At 50.3% G+C, this 20893-nt stretch overlaps 10 protein-coding genes across 10 annotated transcripts; 4 read left to right on the top strand and 6 right to left on the bottom strand.

Moving 5' to 3' along the window:
- Positions 1-105: 105 nt before the first annotated feature.
- On the bottom strand, positions 106-1127 carry CABS01_14704 (AdhA; the record flags this gene model as incomplete). Its single annotated transcript, XM_060548042.1, has 2 exons — positions 106-284; positions 344-1127. The coding sequence occupies 2 exons, from the start codon at positions 1125-1127 to the stop codon at positions 106-108; spliced, it is 963 nt and encodes a 320-aa protein (XP_060392981.1).
- Positions 1128-1882: 755 nt separating this feature from the next.
- Positions 1883-3851, top strand: CABS01_14703 (cyclohexanone 1,2-monooxygenase; the record flags this gene model as incomplete). The annotated part of the gene is made up of 3 exons (XM_060548041.1): positions 1883-2290; positions 2348-3206; positions 3274-3851. 3 exons carry the CDS (start codon positions 1883-1885, stop codon positions 3849-3851), a joined length of 1845 nt encoding a protein of 614 aa, XP_060392980.1.
- A 181-nt stretch (positions 3852-4032) lies between these two features.
- CABS01_14702 (uncharacterized protein) lies at positions 4033-6226 on the bottom strand (the record flags this gene model as incomplete). The annotated part of the gene is made up of 3 exons (XM_060548040.1): positions 4033-5037; positions 5097-6062; positions 6113-6226. 3 exons carry the CDS (start codon positions 6224-6226, stop codon positions 4033-4035), a joined length of 2085 nt encoding a protein of 694 aa, XP_060392979.1.
- Positions 6227-7203: 977 nt separating this feature from the next.
- Positions 7204-8999, bottom strand: CABS01_14701 (allantoate permease; the record flags this gene model as incomplete). Its single annotated transcript, XM_060548039.1, has 5 exons — positions 7204-7230; positions 7285-7493; positions 7553-8265; positions 8342-8661; positions 8739-8999. 5 exons carry the CDS (start codon positions 8997-8999, stop codon positions 7204-7206), a joined length of 1530 nt encoding a protein of 509 aa, XP_060392978.1.
- A 650-nt stretch (positions 9000-9649) lies between these two features.
- On the top strand, positions 9650-10889 carry CABS01_14700 (metallo-beta-lactamase superfamily protein; the record flags this gene model as incomplete). Its single annotated transcript, XM_060548038.1, has 3 exons — positions 9650-10002; positions 10084-10224; positions 10295-10889. 3 exons carry the CDS (start codon positions 9650-9652, stop codon positions 10887-10889), a joined length of 1089 nt encoding a protein of 362 aa, XP_060392977.1.
- A 752-nt stretch (positions 10890-11641) lies between these two features.
- CABS01_14699 (phenylacetone monooxygenase) lies at positions 11642-13356 on the top strand (the record flags this gene model as incomplete). The annotated part of the gene is made up of 2 exons (XM_060548037.1): positions 11642-11838; positions 11892-13356. The coding sequence occupies 2 exons, from the start codon at positions 11642-11644 to the stop codon at positions 13354-13356; spliced, it is 1662 nt and encodes a 553-aa protein (XP_060392976.1).
- Positions 13357-13690: 334 nt separating this feature from the next.
- On the bottom strand, positions 13691-15311 carry CABS01_14698 (uncharacterized protein; the record flags this gene model as incomplete). Its single annotated transcript, XM_060548036.1, has 3 exons — positions 13691-13856; positions 13913-14785; positions 15166-15311. 3 exons carry the CDS (start codon positions 15309-15311, stop codon positions 13691-13693), a joined length of 1185 nt encoding a protein of 394 aa, XP_060392975.1.
- A 252-nt stretch (positions 15312-15563) lies between these two features.
- On the top strand, positions 15564-16498 carry CABS01_14697 (2-(S)-hydroxypropyl-CoM dehydrogenase; the record flags this gene model as incomplete). Its single annotated transcript, XM_060548035.1, has 2 exons — positions 15564-16181; positions 16265-16498. 2 exons carry the CDS (start codon positions 15564-15566, stop codon positions 16496-16498), a joined length of 852 nt encoding a protein of 283 aa, XP_060392974.1.
- Positions 16499-16628: 130 nt separating this feature from the next.
- On the bottom strand, positions 16629-17985 carry CABS01_14696 (uncharacterized protein; the record flags this gene model as incomplete). Its single annotated transcript, XM_060548034.1, has 6 exons — positions 16629-16891; positions 16956-17484; positions 17542-17607; positions 17665-17735; positions 17796-17865; positions 17929-17985. 6 exons carry the CDS (start codon positions 17983-17985, stop codon positions 16629-16631), a joined length of 1056 nt encoding a protein of 351 aa, XP_060392973.1.
- A 403-nt stretch (positions 17986-18388) lies between these two features.
- Positions 18389-20289, bottom strand: CABS01_14695 (AMP-binding enzyme; the record flags this gene model as incomplete). The annotated part of the gene is made up of 4 exons (XM_060548033.1): positions 18389-18691; positions 18747-19505; positions 19569-19940; positions 20014-20289. 4 exons carry the CDS (start codon positions 20287-20289, stop codon positions 18389-18391), a joined length of 1710 nt encoding a protein of 569 aa, XP_060392972.1.
- Positions 20290-20893: the final 604 nt, after the last annotated feature.

Here is a 20893-nt window from a genome sequence, read left to right as displayed (position 1 = left end):
CTTTCGATTGGCGCCCTTGAGCCTAGTTGCGTGGCTGATAGTTGCACAACTTGCTTGCGAAGAAGATGGGAAATAGTGCTTCGAAGACGGTCCGCTGGTTCTACATTAATCTTTGTACACTCTAACCTTGTAATCGTCTCTCCATTTGTCCTCGATTATGACTAGTTGAGCCTTCTGCACCTTGTCTAGGTATCGGTCTTCTGGAACATCCTTGTAGTCGTCTCGGTCAATATCCATGTAGCCCTCCTTCGCAACAGTTCTTGGTGTAATCATCAACGAGCGTCCTGTAACATAGATTCTGTTAGAGGGTAAGCTTGCAAATAGTTTGGTTTCTGGGACTGACCGTTGATAGACTTGTCGCAAGCAACTCTCATCATGCAGTTGGCAACATCCTCTTGCTCCCCAAATTCGACTCCGTGGTCAATCAACCATTTTTCATACTCGGCAGTACGAATCGCACTCTTGATCCAGCACGGAGCTACGTAGACGATCCGGATGCCTTGCTCCCAACTAGAGCGTCTGGCAGTTCTCATGAACCCATGGAGACCGTACTTGGTAGAGGTGTACTCCCAATTCCCAGGGGAGTCGATCCATCCAACCATGCTTCCTGTGATAATGAAGCATCTGTCCCTGTCGTCGGTTTCTGGCTGTTGTCTGAAGTAGTGCACTGCGAGTTTCCATGTGTAGAAGGAGCCCTTGAGGTTGACATCAACGATATTGAGATTAGGCTTGACCGGCTCTCCATTTGGATCATCCAGATTCCATAGGCTGTCCCCCGAACTTCGACTAATACCAGCGTTCGCAATGACGATGTCTACGCTTTTGGAAGGACTTTGGCTTTTGGCGGTCTCGAACATTGCCTTCTGCTGATTCCAGTCCCTGATATCGCACTCCACAAACGTACAACACGCGCCGTTTGCATTCAGCTCTTTCTCGATGTCTTTGCCCCTGGCATTGACATCGCCGAACGTAACAAAAGCACCGGCTGCGACGAAGGCTCGCACACATGTCTCGCCCATGCCATTGGCACCGCCCGTGATAATGACTGATTTTCCCTTGACGTTGTGGCGATCAGGGATGATAGTGTGGTCGATTGGACCGTTGTAGGTGTACTGTGGGAGGGGCATAGCTGCGATGTGTCTTGAGCTAAGAGCTTAGATCGACTCGCCAGGGAAGAAACTAGTGAGGGAGAGACGAGAAGAGTTTGAGCGTTCAGTATGGAATCGAATATACTTCAAACGTTCGAGTATTCTGATGATGTGCAGAAGCCCAAGCTCTTAATCGATCTCTTTGTCTCTTTCAAATGTACGATGTTACCTGGTGTTCCCGGCTCTACACAACCGGGGCCGAGACAGGAGGGAGGGGAAAATTGGAGTAAGCATTAGACCCGTGAACGCCCCCAAGCTCCCGGCCATTGCCCCAAACCCCCTGGATCCCCCGCTGGGAAACCGTTTTGGGATAGCCGATGGCAATTCTGAAGATGGTTGATTTGGCGTGTAGGCTTCGGCAACCTTAGACACGGCAACCCTAAGAGGACGGTTAGGCCTAATGAGTCTATAGCGCGACTGGCACAATCGTTTAGCTGAGAATCATGTTAATCCGATGAGGCCATTCTCCGTTGGAATTGCCATAGTATGTGCCGGGTCCAATAAAGATAATGCGGACTGGGTTATCTCGGAGATCACTGGAGCGGAGCGTGTGTCTTCAAACAACATCTCTCAACCATAAAGACGAGGAAGAGGATTGCTCATCAGAGACTTCACCTTTCCGCTCAACCACTTGACATCGTGTGCTCCTGTTCTATTGAACCGCCTGGGTCAACCTTAGCTTTCGCATTTCCTTGAGGCCTTACAGCATCTTTTAACATTGCCCTCTTATTAACATGACTGCTTCCGTCGAAGCACCGGCCACCGCACCGGTCGACCCTGGCCCAGTTGCAACATCTCGCGTTCCCAATGATGTGCCACGAATGCCGGCACCAGAACTACCAGAGGTTGTCCAGGGCAATGCGAAATTTCCGCAACAACCTTCAGTAAGCAATCACAATGGCGTCAGCGACGATCCTTTCAAGCTCGACACCAAATTCGCCTACACCCCACGGAAGATCAAAGTATTCACCATTGGTGCTGGCTTCTCCGGACTCCTCATGGCCCATAAGTTTCAGCACAGGTTTCCAGAGATGCGAGATATCGTTGAACACACAATTTTTGAGGCGCATAGCGAGGTCGGTGGTACCTGGCTTGTCAACAACTATCCCGGCGTGCAGTGCGATGTTCCAGCGCACATTTATGTGAGTACCCTGCGTCAAGCATTCAACGAAGCCTCCGTGGGCTAATCATGTCTTTAGGCATTTCCATTTGACCCCAACCCAGACTGGAGTCGTTTTTACGCCAGTGGAGCTGAAATCCTCCAATACATGAAAGACACAGTCAAGAAGTGGAATCTTGATCGTGATCTTCAGTTGAACACCAAGGTTGTTGGCGCTACATGGCAGGAAGAGCTTGGCCAGTGGAAAGTTACGGTAGAATACCAGGGTGAACAGCGTGATGAATTCTGTCACGTCCTGATCTCTGCCCAAGGTGTACTTGTTCACGAATCCTGGCCAGACGTCCCGGGTCTACGAGATTTTGAGGGCCACATTACTCACTCCGCTCGCTGGGATCACGATTTTGACTACTCCAACAAACGAATTGCTGTCATTGGAAACGGCTCTTCTGGCATTCAGATCGTTCCTCAAATGGCCAAGCTACCTGGTACGGATGTGCTGAACTTGATCCGAGGACCTGCTTGGGTATACTATCGCGCTCCTCCATCCAAGCACCTTGGGAGGGATGACCCGGATCCCAACCCACGATACACTGACGAGGAGAGGAAGAAGTTCCATGATCCAGAGTACCACCTCGAGCACAGGAAGGGAATTATTTCACGCACCAACAAGTCCTTCTACATCTTCATGAAGGGCGAGAACAACAAAGAGGGCATGAGATTGGCAGCAGCGCAAATGGCAGAAAAGCTAGGCCATGACCCCGAGCTGTGCGAGAAGCTCATTCCAAAATGGGAGTTGGGGTGCCGGCGCATCACGCCTGGGCCTGGCTACCTCGAGTCATTCTTGCGACCAAACTGCAACATCACCAACAGTGCCATCACCAGTGTTTCGAAGAATGGTGTTCACACAGCCGATGGCAAGTTCTATGAGTGTGACGTCAGTAAGTGAAAAGGCCATCTACTATGACCTGAAGTGTCTGTTTTGCGGCGTATCTGACAGGTCTCTAGTTGTCTGTGCAACTGGGTTTGACGTTTCCCATCGTCCAAGATACCCAATCGTTGGAAAGGAGAACATCGACCTCGCCACGAGATGGGCTGAGGACCCTGACTCCTATGTCTCAGTTGCTGTCCCAGACTACCCCAACTACTTCATGATGATGGGACCCAACTGCCTAGGTGGTCATGGGTCCTTAGTGGAGTCTCTGAACTGGACAGGAGACTACTTTGTGAAGTGGGTGAAGAAAATGGCTACAGAGGACATCAAATACGTTGAGCCCAAACAAGAGGTTGTTGATGCATTTATCAAGTACAGCGACCAAGTACACAAGACACTTGTATGGAGCGGTGGCTGCAAGAGTTGGTACAAGAGGAATCGTGTCGATGGCAGGGTTACAGCTCTATTCGGTGGCAGTGCTCACCTTTTCAACCGGATGCTCAGCAACATCCGCGGTGAGGATTTCAATATTTGCTATCGTACATCAAATCCTTTTAGGTTCATGGGCAACGGTTTTACGGAATGGGAAATGGATTCAAAGAGCGACTTGTCTTGGTATGTAGAGAAAGCCGAAGTTTTGGGCAAGGTTTGAGTCCATGCTCCGAGCCGAGGTCGAATCATTAGATTAGTACTAGCATTTTCAGTAACAGAGTGTTTAATTGTTCAGTCCGATGCGCTGGCAGTATTGATTCATTTCCATTGTCAGACTACTAGTACCTTAGCTTACTCCAGTCACTATGTGCAAAGCCTGTATCGACCCGCCTTCGTGGCTTTCATCCAGGGACCATAAAGTCCAGACGGTAATCTACAAAAGGTTCGAACAAATCCTCAAACTGATTAACGAGTGTCTCATGGAATAGCGCATTATCCGGAGACGGGAAACCCCTTGTTGCTGTGCCATGGGCCCGACCAGTCAACAGACTGTCAGCGATTCCTCCAGTATGTTGTGTAGCGAATGGGAACAGGGCAGTCCAGTCAAAGTCATCGAAACCTCCTCTGTCCAATGGGACTGCCTCGACATTTGGTGGATCGGAAATGACAACGCCAGTTTGATCATGGATGGGCTCAATATTCTCTGCCCCCGGCCTTGTAACTCGTATCGCACCTGAGCTGGTACCCCTCAGACGTGAAAAGCCCTGCCTGATGACGTTCGCGGAACCCCACATGATCTGAAGCTGGTCTGCTGCCCTCACGAGGATGTCAAGACAGTCATTGGCATCTTTCGCTAAGTGCGGGATTTGACAGGCCTGAAGTAGTGGTATGAATGCCGTTCCAGTGTACCAGCAGGTGATTGCCATCAAAAAGCGAGTGTTGCCTCGAGATAAGATATCGCGCAATATTCTGGCAATGCAGGATGCTGCTAATATGGCCGGAGGAAGTGCTTCTGGCAGAGTGTTGGCTGAGCGTTTGAGATGAAGGACAATGATGGTGGTGAGATATGGAAGATGTAACTGATGCACGTCTTTGTCAAAGTTCTGAGTGCGAGCTGAGCCGATGGGAAGTTGCAGGTGAGGAGGAAGAGAGTTGACCCAGTCCACCAACTCCTGTCTGTGGTGGTCTGGTGATATTTCTGCCGTAGGCAGCGTCGAACGTGAGAGTGTTTTTGCAATCCTCCCGATGATGACACAAAGGCGAACCCAGTATATAAATATCTCTCCTTTCCTCTGAGATCTGAGATCGCTTGGAAAGTCGGATAGGGTGGGTTCTTGTATATTGCAGTCATCGAGATCGATGATGGCTGGCTTACTCTGACACAACGCAGTCAAACGTTCCCGAGCCTAGCATATCTCTTAGCAAAAAGCTTGACGGGGGAGACGGTTGTTTCCAAGCCACTTACAAATGCCGTCCACCAGATTCTCCTTCGTAATCCTAGGTTCAAGTTGCCCGAAACGATTTGACTCGCTGTTGGCTCACGGTGTAGATTCATTTGCTGCGCATGACGAATGAGGACGGACGTCCACCACCATGATGAATGCCGATGAACTGTGCTTGGGGGCCGTGGAGCCCACCAGTAGAATAGAGAAACGGCCATGAGTGTAGTCAAACCATCTGCCTCTTCATCTTCGTAAAATATTGTGCGTGCCTTCTTGTAATACTCGGCCGGTCCTTCATACGGCACCAGTGGTGGCTGCACGTTGCTTGCGGCAGTTGCTAACGCATTTGCAAGGAGAGGAGATCGCGCAATATCGCTGGCAAGGGTGTCTGAATCCAGAACTGGACACCAGGCATAACAGTATTCGAAATAGGTCTCGGCGAAGCTTTCCTGGAGATCCTGCTCATGTGGATTTGAGAGACTGTACTTGTGGTCTAGGCACGCCTTCAATGCCTGTTTCTCAGCGTCAGACTGATTCTCAGGTGCATAGACCTGTAAGAATCCAGTGTCTATATCCCCAGTGTGGCTCTCAGCAACACCTTCGGTGCGTGCATCACTGCTCTGTGACCTCTGTGATGGTGATGGTGCGAGGTGGTTTTCTTGAGATCGGACAGCCGGAGCAGCTGAATGCGGGGATGAGGCATGTCTATGCTGCTCTGATATTGAGTGGCGAGAGCGGGAAGGCGGAGGCGGCGGAACAAAATCATTGAAGCCTGTGGATAGAACATGAATGGCATCGGCAACCGCGTCTGTTTGTGATACGATTCCTTCATCACCAGAAGCCGATGTCGCTGGTGGTGTCGGGACACGACTTGAATGGCCTGGCCGTACAAGACGTCGCCGTTTTGTACGCTTCGAAGGGCGAAGATGGCATTCCTTCTCCCAGACGTCACAATTCGTACAGCTCTCGTAGCCTTCAGAGGTCCTGGCCTGAGTATGGTCAGAGCAATTCGAAAATATTGCGCGTCTCTCAGACAAACCTGAAGGTCGCATTTGACCTTTTTGCCGTGGCAAACCACACAGACGAGCTCAGCTCGCCGGCGCTTGGGCTGCGACGCATCGAAAGGGAGCCATTCACTGATAGTCTCCGGCATGGCAACTCGTGGGATTTGGACAGATCGTTCGGGCAAGGTTGCTGATGAAAGACAAAGTCTAATCCTGACACTCCCTTGAACGGATTTGAGATGAGGTTACAGTGAGATGAGGGAAGTCTGCATCTGAGCCTGGGCCCAGAACCCGAGAGGGCGGAGAGGGAGCGCTGGAGCTTGGGCCGGCTGCGGAGAAATGCGGGGAACGGAGTAGTCACTAGGTGCCCAGGCTCCAGCACCCTGTCACGCTTGTGTGCTTTTGATTAGTGAAGGATCTTGGGTTCTTGGGGGGGATGTCAGACAAGGGAGCAGAGGGGGCGCGAAGGAGGGACACTTGGGGGACCCCAGGCTAATATCTTAGGGGGTTTACTAGGTCGATGGGGCTTCGAACCATTGGGTAGATGGAGCCTGAGAACAAAATGTGATTCGTACGTGGCTTCCCACATCGAGGATGGCGTTCCCACGTCGTGGGGTTCAGTTTGGGTGGCTGGTGGCTGTGGTTCCAGCAGAGATAATCGGACAGAACCACCGATTCCTAGCATCTCACTTAAACTGCCACGTGAGTCGTACGAACCGGACACTTCGGAAGCAGACTTTGACTTGAAGCGTGTCTCTTGTTCAAGTACTGTTGCTGTTCAACTCGTCTCCAATGCTGAGATCGAACGCTAATAGGCTACACGAGAGTCACGAGTGTCTCCAGTCATTGTTCACGACTGTAGTGACCAGGTTTTCGAAATCACGATTTTCACAAGATCTACCTCTGTAAATGGCATTTTACATGGCCGAATGTGAATTTGCAGAACTCTTCAAAGAGCGGATGATGTATTCAGGGAATTCGGTAATATTCTGGTGTAACTAAACCATTATGGATTGACCACGTTCCGTTCCTCCATTACAAAGAGCATCACATCAAAACAACACAGGCAGCAGAAAGCAATAGTTAAAATCTCCGTGATAAAAAGGAGAACCGACGCGATATCCACCTAGAGGATATATCTGAACTGGGGGTTCTGCCACTTGATCAGCATACTTGAACCCGTTCGAGAGCCAGGAAGTAAACGTACCTTCATGTCGGTGAGATCGTCCTCGTAGGCGTGGTCAAAGCCCTCCATGATGCCAGCCTTGTCACGCTTATTGTTGTACCAAATGCAGACAAATCGATAGACAAGGCCGAGAACTCCTGCAGCCAAAGATGTAATCACAACAACGATAAAGCCAGGAGCATAATTAGGCGCATCTTCCTTCCGAAACACCAAGGGTCCGACAAAGTTACCTGCTCGTGGAATTAGCCATCGTGAAGTTGTAGTCTAGCCGAAGACAGATTTGACATACCAAGGCAGTAACCAATATAAAGGCCGGACGAAGCAATCGATCGTTTGGTGTAACCCGAAGTGTTGGCGATCTGCAGGCCCATGAGAACGGCATATCCTCCTCCAACGGACGGCAAAATGTAGGCAGCAAAGAGAAGAGCACCTTTGGCTGACCGCGGCAATAGCCACAATAAGAGGGCAGCGAGAGTGGTTCCCATCTGAGCACCAAACACAATCCAAGTGCGGCAGTTCTTGAACTTGTATGCCAGGTATGGCATGAGGAGTTGTACAGTGCCTCCATACGCACCCGCCGGCATAGTAAGTAAGAGGGAATTGAGAGTGCTGAATCCAAAGCCGTTGATGATGATGGGAACAAATGTCGAGATGGGTCCATTTGCAATCATGCAGAGGAATGCGATGGCGAAAACCAGCCAAAACTTGATGTCAAGACCGAGCTCGCCGACCTGCTCCATCTTGTAGTGAGTGTTGCGCACGCCCGAGTTATTGCTTCGCAACCGGGCTACCAAGATGTACCTTTCTCTATCGTTGAAGCCCTTTGCGCGAATGGGGTCGGGAGGGAGGACAAAGTACAGGAGCAGACCCCAGACAATTGTCAGCGACCCGGCAAAGTAGAACATGTATCTCCACGAAGAGACTCCGCCATTGAGCTTGCCGAAACCGAAGTTGATTAGGGGAGAGAAGATCGAAACATAGCCCGTGCAGCTGTACCAAATACTGTGTATGAATGTTAGTATACTCTCAAACTCTCCTCGAACCTCTCAGGCCTATATGTCGTAGGTGACTGACGTACCCCATTCGCATGGCTTGCTCGTTCTTCTTGTACCAACTTCCGACAATGAGCATAAACATTGGGCTGATGCCGCTCTCCAGTAGTCCAAGACAGAACCGCTGAGCGTAAAGGTCGCGATAGTTTCTGCATACAGTGGTAAGGATCAAGGTGAGACCCCAAAGAGTGACAATAACCGAGGCGACTCGCTCGATTGGAAATCGTTGGGCCAAAATCATAGTCGGATAGGCACCGACAATGAAACCAAGGTAAAAAATGGCGGCCGACATCGAATATCGATCACCGACCGTCAGGTCCAAGTCGGTTCGCAATCCGAAGAGAGCCTGTGTAACAGCAAATTAGCGGCACGATGGGACACAAGGTCAAGGACCTGACTGGATAGAACGGAGTCTTTACTTACCGCCTGCGAAAGCATGGCCTTGTCATAATACTGGAGACCGTATGTCATGCATAGCACTGGCATCAATCTCCAGTCTATCTTTCTTCTGAGTTTCTTCTCTTCTTTCTCTGTCCATTCATAGTCGCCGGTGTAGCCTTCGAGCACCTTGAGTGCCTCGTCATTGTGGACTGTGTCAACAGCGGCGCTCGTCTTCATCTCTGCAACACCTTCAGGGCGCTCCACTTGCTGAACACTCTCTGCAGACTTGGCGGGATCAGACATGTTTGCTGAAACTTGAAATCGGATGTCAACTTGTAGGATCCCGAACAGATGGCAACATCGTACGAGGGAAATCAAGGCAATGTTATAAAAGAAGCAGGTCTGCCTTAGCGCGACCTGTAATCCGGGGAACCGCGAGCTAACGAGACTTCTCCATGGACAGACTGCAATGCAGGCAGGAGTAGTTGACTGGGGGAGGGCGCTGGATCAGTCGGCCTGCATCGAGAACGTGGCCCCTAATCCCGGGGTTCTGGATCACAGCGTGGCACTCAGTGGGTTGGGTGGCTGTCTCACTGACACGGCATCTCGGTAATTCAATACGGGTTACCGGCCACAAGAAACCTTGCGATGTTGGGGAACAACTACACCGCTTAGGGGTAACCGACCGCCGAGAGCGCCCGTAAACAAGTTGGAAATTCTCCCCCGCAAGGCCATAGCTCGGCGCTACTGAGGGGCCGGCAGATCTTTCTGTGGTTCCTATCAAGCCCCTTGTTGACGGCTTTCTTTCTCATGACCGAAGCAAACGACCCGAGCAAACAATTGCATAGGTACTTGAGACCTGCTTGAAGTCAGGCAAAGTTAGCTTGCCATTGACTAGTATTCTAACAGCACCTCACATTCCAAACCCGTAACTCCACAAGCGAAGCGTCAATATGTCACTGAAAGCTCCTGTTGTTACGTTGCCAGGAGGGAGGGAGACGGTGGTTGTCAAGATGATCAACCCTGTCAACTTTGGGCCGGCTATCCTCAAGCGTTTCATGGCTCCAGATGTTCCGGGTCTGGAAACTTTCAAGACGTCTCCTTCTCTCTGCTTCCTTCTGGAGCATCCTTCAGGTCGGAAGCTTGTGTGGGATCTAGGGATCAAGAAAGATTACAACAACTATGCGCCCTCGATAACCAGTTACTTGCCAACAACAAATTACGACATACAGGTGAAGAAAAATGTGGCGGACATTTTGGAAGAAAGTGGTGTTGCTACGGAGGATGTCGAAGCAGTAATCTGGAGGTACGTAGAGAAAAAGTCTTGTTTCTCCTTCAAAACATTCTTTACATGAGGTTTACTACAGTTCTCTAACCTACTGTGTAGCCACTGGCATTGGGATCATATTGGCGACCCATCCACATTCCCGAAAACAACCGACTTGATTGTTGGGCCAGGGTTCAAGGCGGCGATGCTTCCGGGCGCACCTGCAAATCCCGAATCTCCTATACTCGAGAAGGACTATGCGTAAGTTGTTGAAGCACCCCTAGATACGATCAATCAGAACTTGTAACAAATCGAAACTTACGCATTCAAGTGGCCGGAACTTGAGAGAAATCTCATTCGAAGAAGGGCCTCAGACCATTCGCATCGGGCGGTTTCCGGCATTCGACTACTTTGGAGACGGCTCGTTCTACCTGTTAGACAGCCCAGGCCATGCCGTGGGCCATCTTTGCGGACTAGCCCGGACAACACAAAGTCCGGACACATTCATTCTTCTTGGAGGTGATGTCTGTCACTACGCAGGAATATTTCGACCTTCGAAGCATCTGCCCGTTCCCGCGTCAATCTCTCCACATCCTTGCCGGCCACACGAAGACACCGCACTTTGTCCTGGCAGCGCTTGGGACGAGCTCCAGCAGTCTCGGGGCAGAGCCTCCACAGATACGCTCTTCGATGCAACGTTTGGTTTGGACCTTCCTATGGTGGGAAGGACAGTGGGATGTCTCCAAGAATTGGATTGTGACGAGAACATCTTTGTCATTATAGCACATGACTCGACAGTCAGAGACGGTGTGCCTCATTTTCCAAGTGACCTTAACGACTGGAAATCAAACGGCTGGGGGGAGAAAGTCAAATGGTCTTTCTTTCGCGACCTAGAGTCGTACTGGGACTCGAAGGGGCTGCTGTAGTTATCGGGCCTAATTTATAGAATACGCATCGTCCTGCAGTTACCCACCAGAGTGTCCTGAAAACTTACTAAGGCACCTGCAGAGTCAACGTTTATTTAACTTTCGCTTGGCTCCAGCACTCTATTAATCCGCGACTTGGTGTCCCGAAGTCATGTGAATCCTCACATCCCATTTGTGTCATTGAACACTAAGTACTCAGTAGACACCGAAAGTTTAGTCACTTGACGACAGCTCGCTGCAGAGAAACCTCTTCGGCAACTTCATTTTGTGCCGTAATCAGTACCGTAGCGGCTGAAGAACGGGGTAGGCAGTATTTACATGGTCTGAATATTCCGAGTCGCCTGCTAGCCCCTTTAACTATGGTTGGCAATTCACCTGAGGGCTGCATTGCGGTATTACAACTGGAGCATTTCGGCACTTTCCTGATTGGGGTAGCCGAACCCACCGAGCGCGCCGAGCCGAAGTTTGTTTGTCTTCCGCGGTAAGGTTGGGTGACATTCTACCGCCGGCATCCCCGCGAATCCCCTCTTCCGTCTCCACCCAATTCCAAGCCTCAGATCTCTCTAGACCAACTGCGTTGCTCACTGTTCATTATAATTGTGCAAACACCCTAATCCACAAAAGACCACAGAGCATCGAGTCATACTTTTATATCGATAGTACTTCAAGCCCAGATTCGGAACTGTCGTGAACACAGACGCGCGTCAGAGTTCAAGTCAAGCCAGGACTTCGCACAAAGCATTACACCAACCATGGCACAGGGGTCCGAATCGAAGCCCAATGGCACATCGCCATCAAGCTTCCAATCTGCTAATCAAGACCTCGATTACGATGTCTTGATAGTTGGTGGCGGCCTCAGCGGAATCTTTTCACTTTATCGAGTGCGGGAACTGGGGTTGAGAGTAAAAGTCCTTGAAGCCGGTTCTGCTGAAGGAGGCACTTGGTTCTGGTATGGCCACTTTGCAGTAACGATATGTGAAAATTGAGCTAACTTAACTATAGGAACCGATATCCTGGAGCTCGATTTGATTCTGAGAGCTATTCCTACATATTTTCCTTCTCTCAAGAAGTGTTGGACGAGTGGGATTGGACTGAGCATTTCTCGCCTCAGACGGAGACTCTACGCTACATCCAGTACCTCACCAAGAAGTTCGACCTGAAAAAGGACATGCAATTCAACACGCGTATCCGGTCAGCTCGCTTCCAGGAAGACACAAGGTCTTGGCTTTTGACCGATGGAAACGGTGCCACTTACACATGCCGTTACCTGGTGACAGCGATGGGTATTCTCAACGAACCCACTCTGCCAAATATTCCCGGAGTTCACGACTACAAGGGAGAAGCATGGCACACGGCCCGCTGGCCTGGAGACGGCGCCAGTCTTGACGGCAAGCGCGTGGCCATCATCGGCACAGGCGCAACTGCCATCCAGACGATCCAGGAAATTGTCAAGACAGTTGGCTCTTTGACTGTATTCCAGAGGACGCCCAATTGGACTGCACCACTGCGGAATACAAAGATTAGTCCAAAGGAGATGGCCGATATTCGGAGGCGGTATCCTGAGATCTTCCGTCAGTGCTTGGACTCTTACTCGTGTTTCATACATGTCGGTGACACAAGAAGTGTCTTTGACATGGAAGAAAAAGAGCGCCTGGACCATTGGGAGGAACTTTATGCACAGCCTGGGTTTGCAAAGGTGCTTGGCATCTCAGGCGACATTTATACCAACCGCGAAGCGAACAAACTGTACAGTGATTTCCACGCAAACAAAATTCGCCAACGCGTCAACGACCCCAAAGTTGCAGAGAAACTTATTCCGAAGAATCACGGTTTCGGCACTCGTCGAGTCCCGCTTGAAAGTGGCTACTATGAGGCATTCAACAGACCGAATGTCCGCTTGGTTGATATCACAGAGACCCCTATCGATCACATCACGGAAAAGGGAATCAAGACGAGCGAGGAAGACTTTGAATTTGATGTCATCATCTACGCAACAGGGTTCGACGCCATCACTGGATCGTTCCGGGCTGTAGACTTCCAAGGTATCGGGGGCAAACAACTCACAGATGTTTGGAGCGAGGGCATCCAAACTTTCCTTGGCTTAACTGTCAAGGGATTCCCTAACATGTTCATGGTTATGGGACCTCACCAGATGTTTGGCAACATCCCCCGCAGCATCGAGTATGCCGTAGAGTGGGTTGCAGACTTCATCCGGTATGCTCGAGACAATAACATCACATCTGTTGAGGCTACAGATGAAGGTGTCCGCATGTGGACGGATCATGTATGGAAATGCGGAGAAGGTCTTCTGGCTAACGAGGTGGACTCTTGGATGACAGGTGTCAACAAGAACCTCGCTCATAAGCAGAAGAGGTCTATGACACGGTATAATGGGCCTGCACCTGGCTATAGAAAGCGGTGCGACGAGGTGAAGGCCAGGAATTATTCTGATTTTGTGCTTGGATGATCTGATTGTAAGAGAATGTTGGCTGAGGTGGCATTTACTTGAGGATACATCAAACACATGAGATCATTTTACAAGTACCAACGCGTTTGTACAATAAGGCTGTGCTATGTAACCTGAGGCTGGTGTCTTATCCTTGATCAAATCATCAAGCCCTCTGAGTGAGGACCTCTAGATGTTGAAAGTGGAATCTCTAAGATCGCAACAGAAGATGTACATGAGCTGACAGGTAATACGCTTTCCGTTAACTGTTTCACGTCTAGATGTATTGAAGTTCCCCGCGCCTTGAGCTTAAACAGTGCTAGTCCTTCAGATTATTTCAAGCAACGGTGCCTTTCTAATGTTCATGAATCTTGAACTCTCCCGTGGCCGTTGGGTTAGTCAATGCCCAAGTAATCCCACTGTCCGTAGTCTCGTCCCAGTGTTTCGACGCTGATAACTTGTCTCCAAACCGCCTAAATCCGTGAGGAACGCCCTTGTAGACATGAATATCCGTGGGAACACTGTGCTATATTTCAGCGATCACTTGTCCGGGGTCCCAAGCGTAAGAGCCACTCACCCAGCCTCTGCAAGCATCTTGGCGTATAGCAAACCCTCATCTCTCAATGCATCCAAGCCGCAAATTCCAAATGTCGTCGGGGGTAGTCCTTTCACCTGGTCTGGTGTTGCGTTACCAGGGTTAAGTCTCAGGTCGTTGGGGTCTGGGTTCTCAACCTTGAGAAGGCCAACGAAAAGGTCGATCATGGGTCGCGGCAAGATTGGGGCGCTTTCGTTCTCGGGGTACGATGAGACCGACGGATTTTTCATCTTCTTCAACAAGCCATCGTAACAATCAACATGCGCCAGACAAGGGATCATCAGAACCTGGCCTGCGATAGAGGGCAACCCCGAGGGGAGCTTTCCAAGGTGCTGAGCGAGTGTGAGTGAAGCTGTCAACTGTCCACCAGCCGATATACCTCCAACGACAATTTTGGCCGCGTCGCCATCGAGCTCCTTGATATTGGCATGCAACCAGATGAAGGCATCTTCCGCATCATTCCATGCTGTTGGGTAGACGTATTCAGGCGTATGGCGATAGTTTACGTTAACAACAAGCGCATTTGTGCTAATGGCAATGCGAGAACAAGTTGCATCTTCGGAGGTCAAGGTACCGAAAAGAAATCCGCCTCCATGGAAATAGAGGTAGACTGGCAGAGGCCCATCACCCGCCGCCTTGGGTCGATAGGTTCGGGCTTCGAGTGTTGCCCCATCACGTGTAGGGATTGTCCAGTCGCGTACTTGGACTTTGTCTGCCATAGGCTTCATGGCTTCCACTGCCAACTCATCGCGGACTTTATTCATGACATTCTTGCGTTCCGACGGAGAGAGGTCGGTTTGGGGAGGAGGAAGACCAGCTTCCACCGCTAGCCACTCTTCGCTGGGGCCGCCGTATCTCGAAAAGTCACACATACTTTCTTGCGTCTGTCCGTGAGAGGCTTCAAAAGAGGTACCCGATGTTGTTTGAATCGAAAATGGCTAATTGAGATGTTCCCTCCAAGTTCTCTATGTCTGATCGCGAGCGACTAGGTTCTCAAAAGCAGAGCATAGGCCGAGGTTCGGTAAAGCCAACGCAATTAGTAATGATGAGGAGGGGCAATGAGCCTCAAGACTAATTTAGCCTCATAACAAGGACAGCGTGCCGAGGTTCTGCGGGGAAATAAGACCAACCATGCGCCTCATGTTTGCTGATTAGGGTCCCGTCATGCTGAGATTCGGCTTTGGGTAAAACCGGCAATGCACTGGGTCTCCTGCCAGCGGCTCAGCGAACAATACCTAATTACCGGGCAGGGCGTGCCGTTCTGGAATTTGCGCCATGCTTGGTGCTCATTCGCCTGGTAGCCGCTAAGTACCACAACCCACGGGGCATTGTCAAGCTGAGTGAACCTTTCGGCAACATGCCCACCCTCTAATGCAGTCATTACATGGGTCCTTGTTGTTCTAGTGCAACCCCGCCGAAATCATGCTGCCCGGGTTTCCCCAAACGAGTTATCCGCGTTGCCGGTCCAGCTACTGTCGCGTAATACTACACGGGAACTTAGAGGTCAAACTCTTGTTAAGCTATTTTATATGAGATGTTGGGTAGATGTAGTATAATCGTGAGTCACGCGATAGTTTGTTATATCCAACAGTCACTCAATTCTTTGCCGAACAACGCATCATACACCACAGCCATGTCAGAAATTCCTAGCGAACCACCATCCCGATCCCTCAAAGGCAAGGTGGCCATTGTCACTGGAGCTGGGTGTGCAGGAGATGGCATTGGAAACGGGCGTGCCATTTCTATTCTCTTGGCCGATGACGGCTGTCATGTTGTTTGCGTCGATAGAGACCTGTCATGGGCGCGCAAAACCTGCGACTTGGTAGCTGCGAAACCTGGGAGAGGCGAAGCTCTGGCTGTTCAAGGAGATGTGACTTCTTCCACAGATTGCGAAAACATCGTTCAAACGGCATTGGAGAAATTTGGTCGGGTTGATATTCTAGTCAACAACGTTGGAATTGCTGGAGCCGCAGGTACCGCAGTCGAGGTGGACATGGAACAATGGGCAACGGGTCTCGATGTCAACGTTTCCAGCATGGTTCTCATGGCGAAGTATGCCATCCCAGCTATGCTCAAAAATGACGGAGAAAGCAAAGGTGCAATTGTCAACATGGGCAGCGTCGCTGGCCTGAAGGGAGGCACCCCGCACCTTTTATATCCGACGAGCAAAGGCGCAATTGTCAACATGACGCGAGCAATGGCGGCACACCATGCGAAAGATGGAATTCGCGTGAACTGCGTATGCCCCGGGGTGAGTCTTCATCTTCATACCTTATACTCTCACCCAAGAACATGACAAAGCTAACGACGTGGCGTGTTCTATTGGGTGTACAGATGCTGTATACACCCATGATGTACGCTGGTGGAATGAGTGAGGAAGCCAGAGCTGCAAGGAAGGGAAGGAGCCTGCTAGGAACGGAAGGGAACGGCTGGGATGCTGCTTGTGCGGTTGTCTTTCTGGCCAGTAATCATGCAAGATGGATGACTGGTGTGATTCTACCAGTCGACGCCGGCACTACTGCAGCTGTTGGAATTGGGATGACCAAGGCTGCTAGTGTGAACGGCTAGTAAATGTGTACTTCTCAATACTTGAATGAACTTCAAAAGTCAAATGGAATTACTGAAGCCTTGGGGAAAGCATAAGGTATCAATGTTTGACTCAACTTCAAGAGTTGAAAGATGCAATTCGTATGGTGGATCATCCGTGCATCAAAGCAACTCTGGCTTTGATTTCCCCTCTTTCCAAGCGTTCCAACACATCGGGAAAGTCACTCAATTTCGCCGTCTCAACTCTGGGCCTAATGTTGCCTTTGGCAATGAGTTGCAAAACTTCCCTCAGGTCCTTTACCTGACCTCCATAAGAGAAGATGTAGCTGAGTCGCTTCCTGGTTCCAATCTTCATATGTATGGTGTTTTCGGTGTCGAGACTACCAATGCATAGCAGCTTTCCACCTCGACGAACTAAAGCTTCGTGTGAGACAGATTTCCCGAGTTAGGTGAATCGTCAAGATGTGGTTTTTCTTACCTATCTGCTGAGCATCCTCAAAGGTCTGATGAGTGCCGACAAAATCGAGGACGGTGTCGATTTTACCGGTCAATCCTTGTTCAATGACAAATTCTTGAACCTTCTTCCCTGGCGGAACCAAGTCTGCCCGAGGGACCCCAATGGCGGCAGCCTCTTCGAGCAGACTTTCTCTGATATCAGAGACAATGACTCTTGCCCCAATGTTCAGGACAATTTGAAGAGCATTGAATCCCAGGCCTCCCAGGCCGAATAGAAAAACGGTCTCATCTGCTTTGACTTCGCCTCTTCGATGAACAGCGTGGTAAGCGGTAGTAACGGCGTCAGTGGCCACCGCAGCCTCAGCGGGTGAGACTCCTTGAGGAACATGTGCAAGTCCACGGACATCGATAGCCGCGTAAGGAGCATAGAATCCATCCTGACCGATGCCGGAATGATGGCCAACTTCGCATATCTGAGCTAAGTCCCGCGAACATTCATCGCAGTGGGAAGCGCCACATCCTGGAACAGCGTTCAAAGCCACAATGTCGCCCTGTCCATATTAAGTATTGGGATGCAATGATTGTGAAAATCCTTCATTGATGCTTACCACTTTGAATTCTGAGTCAAGAACCTGATCTCCAAGCTTGATGATTTGACCGCACCCCTCGTGGCCCTGGTATGAGATTAGAAAGACGTAGAATTAGACGACAAGTGACTTGGACCGTCGTACAAGAATGAATTTATCCTGAAACCAGCCGGGCTGCTTTTCGATGGTGAGAAGCGAGTGGTCACTACGACAGACTATGGTTGTTATGGAGTGAGTCACCATGATCAACAGCTATCCAATTGTTATGAGCTTACCCCCGGAGGCGAGCATCTTGCACAATACGCCCGTCGGCGAGGGCATGGGTACGGGTACCTCTTCCCAAACCTAATTTTGCACATTCAAATCATTAGCTCTGAGGTCTAGATCCAGTGTTTCCAGTACACGCACAGGATTTGGATTGCCCTTGTGCTTTCTCCAAGCAAACATAGTCGCGGGGATCTGCATGGCTATGGGCTTGCTTGCAGTGAATATCGAAAGCTAATGCTGTGATTCGATACTTGAGATTGTTCTGCAACGATGATGTCGAATTAAGTATTTGAGTATGACATGTTTGCACTCTGGCAGGGTTCATCTGGGTTCCTCTCCACCCAGACCACCAACGCTGTGACCGGCTTACTCATATAGGCATACCCGAAGTTTGCCGACAGACTACCTTTGGTCACCAAGTGCCTAAGCAGCAAGCTAGTGAGTGAAAACGAGAGAAATTGAAATGAGGATGAGAAGTTCACACGTTCCTGATGTCTCGAAGGTACTCTATTCATCACGGTTCCGACACTAACGAAACTTGTCATCTAATCTGAAACCCTCAGCAAGATGTCTCCCAAACAAACCTGACCCTTTGGTTCACTCATAGCTTTGCTGCACGCCGCTGCTTCTCGCGGTCTCTCAACAACCGTCTTAGTATCTTGCCCGAAGGAGACTTGGGAATCGCATCCACAAACTCGATGCCTCCCTTGATCCATTTGTGGGGAGCTTTCCTGGCCTGCACGTACTCCTGGACATCCTTCTCGGAACATGGCCCCGACTTGACAATGTAAGCCTTTGGGACTTCGCCGGCACGATCATCCGGCACAGAAATGACGGCACAATCCGCCACGCTTGAATGGCCCAATAGGCACGCCTCTAGTTCAGCCGGAGCAACTTGATGACCCTAGATGGCTTTAGTCAGTGACCGCAAATACTGATTGAATGTTCGAAGCTCGTACCTTGACTTTGATGAGTTCTTTGATTCGGTCCACGATCCAGAGGTGCTCCTTTCCGCTGGGTGCCTTCCGCATTTCTCCGACGTCTCCTGTCTTGATGAACCGACCATTCTCCGTGTGAACGAAAGTGTCGCGATTTGCAGACTCGTTATTCAGGTAGCCGAGCACAACACTTGGCGATTTCACCCACACCTCGCCCGGCTCGTTGTATGTGTCCACCCGCTTGCCGTCCGGGTCAACGAGCATGATCTCAAAGCCTGGCAAAATCAGGCCGGAACTGCCAACGACAATGTCCCTAGGCGTACCGGAAGTGACAACGACGCATGTTTCTGTCATGCCATATCCGAGAGTTATCTTCCAGGAGGGATACGCGGAGAGCAGTGCATTAGTTGCCTCCAGCCCTAACGGTGCCGCCCCGACCCACACCCGCTTGACGGAGGAAAGATCGTATTTCTTTAGTGTTTCAAGATTGTTGATCATTGCGATAACCAACGGCGGAACGAGATAGAGGGTGTTAATTTTGAAATACTCTATTGTGCGGAGGTAGGTGTTCAAGTCGAACTTTGGTAGCACGATTACCGAGTCGCCCCTGTATGTTGAGGCGTGACATATAATGATCAGGCTGTAGATGTGGGATTGAGGTAGAAGGCCAAGTCCAATGTCGCGATACGCCGGAGCAATGGCGTCTCGGTCTGCTTGATCAAAAAGTGACAATTGGATAATGTTGGCAATGACATTTTTGTGTGAGATCATGACCGCTTTCTGTTAAGTAGCATCAGTACGCAAGTTCAACAAAGGAGACAGATCTTTGGAGGCATCACTCACCGGTAGACCAGAGGTACCACTGGAGTAGCAGAGAAATGCTGTCTGTCTTTGTCCTTGACCGCGATTCCACTTGATTGGCTCAAGTTGTGGCAAAGTTTGGCCTCGAAGAATAAGCTCAGCGACCGTTTCGTACTGTTCGAACTTCGCCTCCTGCTGGCCAGGCATGTCGCAGAGGTAGATGCAGCACTCTGGAATACCCGCAGCTTTAGCAGCTTTCAGTGCGACGGGCAGAAGAGACTGAACGGTGAAGAGCGCTTTGCACTTTGATGTCACGAGTTGATGTGTGAGCTCTTCTGCATTGTACATCGCGTTTGCAGGGGAAGAGATGCCATTCAAGCGATGGACGGCCCAGGATAATCCCATTATGTCCACCTGTTTTGCAGAAGAACGTCAGTACGCGCGTCATCTTCAGCAATCTTGAATTTCCAATCATCATAGAACTTACAGTGTTGAGAGCAAATATGCCGACCACCTTGTCGAACTCACTGCCCTGATTGACACTCCATCCGAATTTCTGAGCCAATGATCTCGCAAGGGCCTCAACACGACCTTTCTGTTCCTGGGCCGAGATACTGCTACCACTCAGTCCACAAGTATAGGGATCAAGAGATGTCGCAACGGGGTGCCGTCCATACTGCTCATCAAACATGAAATCGCAGAGGGGCACTGTGTCGGGAATGCTTGGGAGTTGGGGAAGAGATTGGTCAGGGACGAACAACATTGTGGCGGCGGGCTTCTTGGGCGTTTCTGAACCGATTCACTTGACCACCGAGAGCCACCAAACTGATTCACGAAAGGCTCGAGATCTGAGAATCCTTTCATTTATTAATAAGCAGTCGTTCATCCGGTGAGAGCTTTTTCTGACATGGTTATTGGAAATTGACCGCGAGGTTCGACTCTCTGCTAATCCCAATTAGGATTGCCGATAACCCCACGACACGCAGTATCCCCGCGGGCCGTCTCGGGGTTGGTAAACAGTATTTGGCCCATCCTTTCCAATAGCCCCACTAGAGTAGGCTCGGCTCCAGGCAAACAGGCACGGGTCACCTAGCTCATGCAAGCTGAAATTGAGCCTGGAATAATACCGGCTGTTCTGGCTACTTTCCGACATTGCGATCTTGCTCGCCACGTGGAGGCATGAGATCTAGCCCCAAGATCTAGGTAGTTGTATTTTAATAATCAAGTTCGCAGCCTACCTAGTACACCGGGCCAACAGCCGGCTCCGACGTCGGGATCGACTGGCACTGACTTCTATACCCACCTCTATCCGGATCAGTTACCGGTTTCAAGAGACAAAACCGTAGTCGATCGTTGTTGAAATCGGA

The sequence above is a fragment of the Colletotrichum abscissum genome (assembly GCF_030869225.1).
Source record: "Colletotrichum abscissum strain IMI 504890 chromosome Unknown Scaffold_57.1, whole genome shotgun sequence".
Taxonomy (NCBI): Eukaryota; Fungi; Ascomycota; class Sordariomycetes; order Glomerellales; family Glomerellaceae; genus Colletotrichum; species Colletotrichum abscissum.
Note: the sequence above shows the minus strand (reverse complement) of the source record. Positions and strands in the feature narration are given on the sequence as shown.